Source organism: Salvelinus fontinalis, chromosome 32 (assembly GCF_029448725.1).
Source record: "Salvelinus fontinalis isolate EN_2023a chromosome 32, ASM2944872v1, whole genome shotgun sequence".
NCBI classification, from domain to species: domain Eukaryota; kingdom Metazoa; phylum Chordata; class Actinopteri; order Salmoniformes; family Salmonidae; genus Salvelinus; species Salvelinus fontinalis.
The window spans coordinates 3362441-3372440 of NC_074696.1; the positions used below are offsets into that span (position 1 = coordinate 3362441).

A 10000-nucleotide genomic window follows, 5' to 3' on the forward strand; every position below is an offset into this window, starting at 1 on the left:
TGAGAGAGAGGAAGACAGAGGGAGAGAAACAGGGCTGAGAGAGAGAGAGGGAGAGAAACATGGCTGAGAGAGAGGAAGACAGAGGGAGAGAAACAGGGCTGAGAGAGAGAGAGAGGGAGAGAAACATGGCTGAGAGAGAGGAAGACAGAGGGAGAGAAACAGGGCTGAGAGAGAGACAGAGGGAGGGAAACATGGCTGAGAGAGAGGAAGACAGAGGGAGAGAAACAGGGCTGAGAGAGAGACATAGGGAGGGAAACATGGCTGAGAGAGAGGAATACAGAGGGAGGGAAACATGGCTGAGAGAGAGGAAGACAGAGGGAGAGAAACAGGGCTGAGAGAGAGAGGGAGAGAAACATGGCTGAGAGAGAGGAAGACAGAGGGAGAGAAACAGGGCTGAGAGAGAGACAGAGGGAGGGAAACATGGCTGAGAGAGAGGAAGACAGAGGGAGAGAAACAGGGCTGAGAGAGAGGAAGACAGAGGGAGGGAAACAGGGCTGAGAGAGAGACAGAGGGAGGGAAACAGGGCTGAGAGAGAGGAATACAGAGGGAGGGAAACATAGCTGAGAGAGAGGAAGACAGAGGGAGAGAAACAGGGCTGAGAGAGAGAGAGAGGGAGAGAAACATGGCTGAGAGAGAGGAAGACAGAGGGAGAGAAACAGGGCTGAGAGAGAGACAGAGGGAGAAAAAGAGGGCTGAGAGAGAGACAGAGGGAGAGAAGCAGGGCTGAGAGAGAGACAGAGGGAGAAAAAGAGGGCTGAGAGAGAGAGACAGAGGGAGAGAAGCAGGGCTGAGAGAGAGACAGAGGGAGAAAAAGAGGGCTGAGAGAGAGAGACAGAGGGAGAGAAGCAGGGCTGAGAGAGAGAGAGAGGGAGAGAAACAGGGCTGAGAGAGAGAGAGAGGGAGAGAAACATGGCTGAGAGAGAGGAAGACAGAGGGAGAGAAACAGGGCTGAGAGAGACACAGAGGGAGGGAAACATGGCTGAGAGAGAGGAAGACAGAGGGAGAGAAACATGGCTGAGAGAGAGGAAGACAGAGGGAGGGAAACAGGGCTGAGAGAGAGAGAGACAGAGGGAGAGAAACAGGGCTGAGAGAGAGGAAGACAGAGGGAGAGAAACAGGGCTGAGAGAGAGGAAGACAGAGGTAGAGAAACAGGGCTGAGAGAGAGACAGAGGGAGAGAAACAGGGCTAAGAGGGAGAGACAGAGGGAGAGAAACATGGCTGAGAGAGAGGAAGACAGAGGGAGAGAAACATGGCTGAGAGAGATAAAGGGAGAGAAACATGGCTGAGAGAGAGGAAGACAGAAGTAGAGAAACATGGCTGAGAGAGAGGAATACAGAGGGAGAGAAACATGGCTGAGAGAGAGACAAAGGGAGAGAAACATGGCTGAGAGAGAGGAAGACAGAGGGAGAGAAACAGGGCTGAGAGAGAGGAAGACAGAGGGAGAGAAACAGGGCTGAGAGAGAGAGAGAGGGAGAAACAGGGCTGAGAGAGAGGAAGACAGAGGGAGGGAAACAGGGCTGAGAGAGACATAGGGAGAGAAACATGGCTGAGAGAGAGGAAGACAGAGGGAGAGAAACAGGGCTGAGAGAGAGGAAGACAGAGGGAGGGAAACAGGGCTGAGAGAGAGGAAGACAGAGGGAGGGAAACAGGGCTGAGAGAGAGACAGAGGGAGAGAAACATGGCTGAGAGAGAGGAAGACAAAGGGAGAAAAAGAGAAAGAGATGGAGGAAGAGAGAGAGATGAAGATAGTGGGGTGTAGAATGAATCTCTCTCTCTCTCTCTCTCTCTCTCTCGCTCTCTCATGCTCTCTCGCTCTCTCGCGCTCTCTCTCTCGCTCTCTCTCATTATCAGGGCAGAGTGAACATGAATACCAGCAAATTCTATGTGTGATGGTGCAGCTGTAATGGTGGCAGCTGTGATGGTGGCAGCTAGTGGCACTCTGCCTCTCAGTGTACGTGCGAAATGGCACCCTATGCCCTATACAGTGCACTACTTTTGGCTAGAGTACTATAGTCCCTGGTCAAAGTAGTGCATTATATAGGGAATAGGGTGCCAAATGGAAAACAGCCTGTGGTTTGTTATTCTTGATCAATCAGAGGGATCTCTGGGAGGACTAATGCATTATGGGTTACAGGAAATGGATCATTTTGGACTTGAGACAATCAGTATTAGAGTCTTCTTAGATTCTCACAGTGTAAACCTCTGGATTGGAGCAAATGCCCTCAAACTTTACAGTAGAGCTGCTAATGGATAAACTACAGCCTAGCCTGGCAGTAAGACACACATATATGCCACTGAGGATAATGGTTGGGTCCTCTTCAGATAGAGGATAATGGTTTGGGTCCTCTCTTCAGATAGAGGGTAATGGTTTGGGTCCTCTCTTCAGATAGAGGATAATGGTTTCTCTTCAGATAGAGGATAATGGTTTGGGTCCTTTCTTCAGATAGAGGATAATGGTTTCTCTTCAGATAGAAGATAATAGTTTGGGTCCTCTCTTCAGATAGAGGATAATGGTGTGGGTCCTCTCTACAGATAGAGGATAATAGTTTGGGTCCTCTCTTCAGATAGAGGATAATAGTTTGGGTCCTCTCTACAGATAGAGGATAATGGTGTGGGTCCTCTCTTCAGATAGAGGATAATGGTGTGGGTCCTCTCTACAGATAGAGGATAATGGTGTGGGTCCTCTCTACAGATAGAGGATAATGGTGTGGGTCCTCTCTTCAGATAGAAGATAATAGTTTGGGTCCTCTCTTCAGATAGAGGATAATAGTTTGGGTCCTCTCTTCAGATAGAGGATAATGGTGTGGGTCCTCTCTACAGATAGAGGATAATGGTGTGGGTCATCTCTACAGATAGAGGATAATGGTTTGGGTCATCTCTACAGATAGAGGATAATGGTTTGGGTCCTCTCTACAGATAGAAAATAATGGTTTGGGTCCTCTCTTCAGATAGAGGATAATGGTTTGGGTCCTTTCTTCAGATAGAGGATAATGGGTTCTCTTCAGATAGAAGATAATGGTTTGGGTCCTCTCTTCAGATAGAGGTTCATGGTTTGGGTCCTCTCTTCAGATAGAGGTTCATGGTTTGGGTCCTCTCTTCAGATAGAGGATAATGGTTTTGGTCCTCTCTTCAGATAGAGGATAATGGTTTGGGTCCTCTCTTCAGATAGAGGATAATGGTGTGGGTCCTCTCTTCAGATAGAGTATAATGGTTTGTGTACTCTCTTCAGATAGAGGATAATGGTTTGGGTCCTCTCTTCAGATAGAGGATAATGGTGTGGGTCCTCTCTACAGATAGAAAATAATGGTTTGGGTCCTCTCTTCAGATAGAGGATAATGGTCCTCTCTACAGATAGAGGGTAATGGTTTGGGTACTCTCTTCAGATAGAGGATAATGGTCCTCTCTTCAGATAGAGGGTAATGGTTTGGGTCCTCTCTTCAGATATATGATAATGGTTTGGGTCCTCTCTACAGATAGAGGATAATGGTCCTCTCTACAGAAGATGAGAGATCTGTTACTGTTTTTGAGAGACACAGAGACCACATTCAGCTCTAGATTTGAATCACTATTTCAAGATGTGCTATTGTTACGAGCGGTATGTCAGATGATGCCAGGTAATATACAGTGTTGTGTCGTGTCTGTCAGTCAGTACCAAGCAGTTCCCGATCGTGACCACTGTCTCCCCCCTACAGGCCAACCTGCCGCTATTACAGCGGGAGCTGTTACACTGTGCTCGTCTGGCCAAGCAGAACCCAGCTCAGTACCTGGCCCAACACGAACAGCTCCTCCTGGACACCTCCTCCACCACCTCCCCCGTCGACTCCTCAGAGCTACTCCTAGACCTCAACGACAACGGCAAGAGGAGAACACCTGACAGGTGAGGTTGGGGTTGATGTCTGCTGGCTCTGGAGGAGAACACCTGACAGGTGAGGTTGGTGTTGATGTCTGCTGGCTCTGGAGGAGAACACCTGACAGGTGAGGTTGGGGTTGATGCCTGCTGGCTCTGGAGGAGAACACCTGACAGGTGAGGTTGGGGTTGATATCTGCTGGCTCTGGAGGAGAACACCTGACAGGCGAGGTTGGGGTTGATATCTGTTGGCTCTGGAGGAGAACACCTGACAGGTGAGGTTGGGGTTGATATCTGCTGGCTCTGGAGGAGAACACCTGACAGGTGAGGTTGGGGTTGATGCCTGCTGGCTCTGGAGGAGAACACCTGACAGGTGAGGTTGGGGTTGATATCTGTTGGCTCTGGAGGAGAACACCTGACAGGTGAGGTTGGGGTTGATGTCTGCAGGCTCTGGAGGAGAACACCTGACAGGTGAGGTTGGTGTTGATGCCTGCTGGCTCTGGAGGAGAACACCTGACAGGTGAGGTTGGGGTTGATGTCTGCTGGCTCTGGAGGAGAACACCTGACAGGTGAGGTTGGGGTTGATGCCTGCTGGCTCTGGAGGAGAACACCTGACAGGTGAGGTTGGGGTTGATGCCTGCTGGCTCTGGAGGAGAACACCTGACAGGTGAAGTTGGGGTTGATGCCTGCTGGCTCTAAGGACTCCCGTAAGGACTCGGGAGAGGTGAAGGTCGAGAGTCATGAGTCCTCCGAAACACGACCCTGTCAAGCTGCACTGCTTCTTGACACACTGCCCACTTAACCCGGAAGCCAGCCGCACCAATGTGTTGAAGGAAACACCGCAAAGCTGGCGACCGAAGTCAGTGTGTATGTGCCCGGCCTGCCACAAGGAGTCGCTAGAGTGTGATGGGACGTGGACATCCTGGCAGGCCAAACCCCCCCCCCCCCCCTAACCCGGAGGACGCTGGACTAATTGTGCGCCACCTCATGGGTCTCCAGGTCGCGGCTTGCTTCGACAGAGCCTGGGATCAAACCCGGGTCTGTAGTGACGCCTCTAGCACTGTGATGCAGTGCCTTAGACCACTGTGCCACTCGGGAGGCCCCTACAAATGTATTAAAAATAAAAAACTGAAATATCTTATTTACATAAGCATTCAGAGCCTTTTCTAAGAGACTTGAAATTGAGCTCATGTGCATCCTGTTTCCATCAAACATCCTTGAGATATTTCTACAACTTGATTGGAGTCTACCTGTCTACTGTTTTCTGATTAAGTTGAATGGGCATGATTTGGAAAGGCACACACCTGTCTATATAAGTTCAGAGAAAAACCAAGCCATGAGCTCGAAGGAATTGTCCGTAGAACTCCGAGACAGGATTGTGTCGAGGCACTGATCTGGGGAAGAGTACCAAAAAATGTCTTCAGCATTGAAGGTCCCCAAGAACACTTTGGCCTCCATCATTCTTAAATTGAAGAATTTTGGAACCACCAAGACTCTAGACCTAGACCTGGCCGCCCGGCCAAACTGAGCAATCAGCGAGAAGGGCCTTGGTCAGGGAGGTGACCAAAAACCTGATGGTCAATCTGACAGAGCTCTAGAGTTCCTCTGTGGAGATGGGAGAACCTTCCAGAAGGACAACCATCTCTGCAGCACTCCACCAATCAGGCCTTTATGGTATAGTGGCCAGACGGAAGCCACTCCTCAGTAAAAGGCACATGACAGCCCTCTTGGAGTTTGCCAAAAGGCAACTAAAGGACTCTCAGACCATGAGAAACAAGATTCTCTGGTCTGATAAAACCAAGATTGAACTTGTTGGCCTGAAAGCCAAGCGTCACGTCTGGAAGAAACCTGGTACCATTCCTATGGTGTAGCATGGTGGTGGCAGCATCATGCTGTGGGGATGTTTTTCAGCAGCAGGGACTGGGAGACTAGTCAGGATCAAGGGAAAGATGAATGGAGTAAAGTACAGAGATATCCTTGATGAAAACCTTCTACATAGAGCTAAGGACCTCAGGTGAAGGTTCACCTTCCAACAGGACAACAACCCTAAGTACACAGCCAAGACAACACAGAAGTGGCTTCTGGACAAGTCTCTGAATGTACTTGAGTGGCCCAGCCAGAGCCCGGACTTGAACTCAATCGAATATCTCTGGAGAGACCTGAAAATAGCTGTGCAGCGACGCTCCCCATCCAACCTGACAGAGCTTGAGAGGATCTGCAGAGAAGAATGGGAGAAACTCCCCAAATACAGGTGTGCCAAGCTTGTAGCGTCCTACCCAAGAAGACTCAATGCTGTAATCACTGCAAATGGTGCTTCAACAAAGTACTGAGTGAAGGGTCTGATTACTTTTTATATATATATATATATACATTTGCAAACATGTCGAAAAAAGTGTTTTTGCTTTGTCATTATGGGATATTGTGTGTAGATTGATGAGGGAAAAAATACAATTTAATAAATGTTAGAATAAGGCTGTAATGTAACAAATGTAGGAAAATGTCAAGGGGTCTGAATACTTTCCGAATGCACTGTATCAATGAATTGGCGAGGGCACAAGAACAGTCTGCAGCACCCGGCCTCATCCTACTAGAATCTGAAATCAAATGTCTACTGTTTGCTGATGATCTGGTGCTTCTGTTCCCAACAAAGGAAGGTCTACAGCAGCACCTAGATCTTCTGCACAGATTCTGTCAGACCTGGGCCCTGACAGTAAATCTCAGTAAGACAAAAATAATGGTGTTCCAAAAAAGGTCCAGTCACCAGGACCACAAATACAAATTCCATCTAGACACTGTTACCCTAGAGCACACAAAAAATTAAACATACATTGGCCTAAACATCAGCGACACAAGTAACTTCCACAAAGCTGTGAACGATCTGAGAGACAATGAGAGCATGAAGGGCATTCTATGCCATCAAAAGGAGCATAGCATTTGACATCTCAATTTCGATCATAAATCAAAATTGGTCCCATACAAATGGTTAGCAGATGTTATTGGTCACATGGTTAGCAGATGTTATTGGTCACATGGTTAGCAGATGTTATTGCGAGTGTAGCAAGATACTTGTGTGCAGCGATTCCCCTTTATGGTCTGGGGTCGAGGCATCGCTCATCAACCAAGAATTCACAACATGGGACACTCTGGATGCTTCTGGAAAAACATCCTCTGTTTATAACATAAAACACAGAATAATGCATGCAGAGCAGAATTGGGATGATTCACGCTAATGATCAAAATCCAAAAAAAGAGCAATTCAATTCTATAACCACCTAAAAAGAAGTGATTCCCAAACCTAACAAAGTGCTCACCTACAGAGAGATGAACTTGGAGAAGAGTCCCCTATGCAAGTTGGTCTTCTGTTCACCAACACAATTAGACCCAACCAAACCATGACTAAACAAAAAGATCAAAGCAAAACTGAGCAAACTGGAATGCTATTTGTCCCTAAACAGAGAGTACACAGTGGCAGAATACCTGACCACTGTGACTGACCCAAAATTAAGGAAAGCTTTGACTATGTACAGACCCAGTGAGCATAGCCTTGCTATTGAGAAAGGCAGGCGAAGGCAGACCTGGCTCTCAAGAGAAGACAGGCTATGTGCACACTGCCCACAAAATGAGGCGGAAACTGAGCTGCACTTCCTAACCTCCTGCCAAATGTATGACCATATTAGAGAGACAGAGAGACAGAGAGAAGAGACAGAGATACAGAGACAGAGATAGACAGAGAGAGCAGAGACAAAGAGAGAGAGACAGAGGAGATGATTGTGGACTACAGGAAAAGGAGGACCGAGCACGCCCCATTCTCATCGTTCCAAGCACACCATGTCAGTCGTGAAGCGATCACGACAAAACCTAGTCCCTTTCAGGAGACTGAAAAGAATTGGCATCGGTCCTCGGATCCTCAAAAGGTTCTACAGCTGCACCATCGAGAGCATCCTGACTGGTTGCATCACTGCCTGGTATGGCAACTTCTCGGCCTCCGACTGCAAGGCACTACAGAGGGTAGTGCGTACGGCCCAGTACATCACTGGGGCCAAGCTTCCTGCCATCCAGGACCTCTATACCAGGCGGTGTCAGAAGAAGGCCCTAAAAATTGTCAAAGACTACAGCCACCCTAGTCATAGACGGTTCTCTCTGCTACCGCACAGCAAGCGGTACCTGAGCGCCAAGTCTAGGTCCAAGAGGATTCTAAACAGCTTCTACCCCCAATCCAAAAGACTCCTGAACATCTAGTCAAATGGCTACCCAGACTATTTGCATAGCCACTTTAATAACTCTACCCACATGTATATATTACCTCAATTACCTCGACTAACCGGTGCCCCCGCACATTGACTCTGTACCGGTACCCCCTGTATATAGCCTCCACATTGACTCTGTACTGGTACCCCCTGTATATAGCCTCCACATTGACTCTGTACCGGTACCCCCTGTATATAGTCTCCACATTGACTCTGTACCGTGTCCCCTGTATATAGTCTCCACATTGACTCTGTACCGTGTCCCCTGTATATAGCCTCCACACTGACTCTATATCGGTACTCCCTGTATATATCCTCCACATTGACTCTGTACCGTAACACCCTGTATATAGCCTCCACATTGACTCTGTACCGGTACCCCCTGTATATAGCCTCCACATTGAATCTGTACCGGTACCCCCTGCATATAGCCTCCACATTGACTCTGTACCGTAACACCCTGTATATAGCCTCCACATTGACTCTGTACCGTTACCCCCTGTATATAGCCTCCACATTGACTCTGTACCGGTACCCCCTGTATATAGTCTCCACATTGACTCTGTACCGGTACCCACTGTATATAGCCTCCACATTGACTCTGTACCGGTACCCCCTGTATATAGCCTCCACATTGTCTCTGTACCGGTACCCCCTGTATATAGCCTCCACATTGACTCTGTACCGTAACACCCTGTATATAGCCTCCACATTGACTCTGTAACGGTACCCCCTGTATATAACCTCCACATTGACTCTGTACCGGTACCCCCTGTATATAGCCTCCACATTGACTCTGTACCGGTACCCCCTGTATATAGCCTCCACATTGACTCTGTACCGGTACCCCATGTATATAGTCTCCACATTGACTCTGTACCGGTACCCCCTGTATATAGCCTCCACATTGACTCTGTACCGGTACCCCCTGTATATAGCCTCCACACTGACTCTGTACCGGTAACCCCTGTATATAGCCTCCACACTGACTCTGTACCGGTACCCCCTGTATATCGCCTCCACACTGACTCTGTACCGGTACCCCCTGTATATAGCCTCCACACTGACTCTGTACCGGTAACCCCTGTATATAGCCTCCACATTGACTCTGTACCGTAACACCCTGTATATAGCCTCCACATTGACTCTGTACCGGTACCCCCTGTATATAGCCTCCACATTGACTCTGTACCGGTACCCCCTGTATATAGCCTCCACATTGACTCTGTACCGGTACCCCCTGTATATAGCCTCCACATTGACTCTGTACCGGTACCCCCTGTATATAGTCTCCACATTGACTCTGTACCGGTACCCCCTGTATATAGCCTCCACATTGACTCTGTACCGGTACCCCCTGTATATAGCCTCCACACTGACTCTGTACCGGTAACCCCTGTATATAGCCTCCACACTGACTCTGTACCGGTACCCCCTGTATATCGCCTCCACACTGACTCTGTACCGGTACCCCCTGTATATAGCCTCCACACTGACTCTGTACCGGTAACCCCTGTATATAGCCTCCACATTGACTCTGTACCGTAACACCCTGTATATAGCCTCCACATTGACTCTGTACCGGTACCCCCTGTATATAGCCTCCACATTGACTCTGTACCGGTACCCACTGTATATAGCCTCCATATTGACTCTGTACCGGTACCCCCTGTATATAGCCTCCACACTGACTCTGTACCGGTAACCCCTGTATATAGCCTCCACATTGACTCTGTACCGTAACACCCTGTATATAGCCTCCACATTGACTCTGTACCGGTACCCCCTGTATATAGCCCCGTAATTGTTATTTTAGTGCAGCTCTTTAATTATTTGTTACTTTTATTTATTATTTTCTTAAGCATTTCACTGTAAGGTCTACACCTATTGTATTCGGCGAATTTGA

General features: G+C 48.4%; 1 protein-coding gene across 1 annotated transcript in view; it reads left to right on the forward strand.

Moving 5' to 3' along the window:
* Positions 1-10000, forward strand: part of runx1t1 (RUNX1 partner transcriptional co-repressor 1) — a 215147-nt gene that overhangs the window by 174728 nt on the left and 30419 nt on the right. The window contains exon 5 of the mRNA XM_055893226.1: positions 3693-3877. Within this exon, the coding sequence (XP_055749201.1) occupies positions 3693-3877 (185 nt within the window). The remainder of the gene's footprint in view (positions 1-3692; positions 3878-10000) is intronic.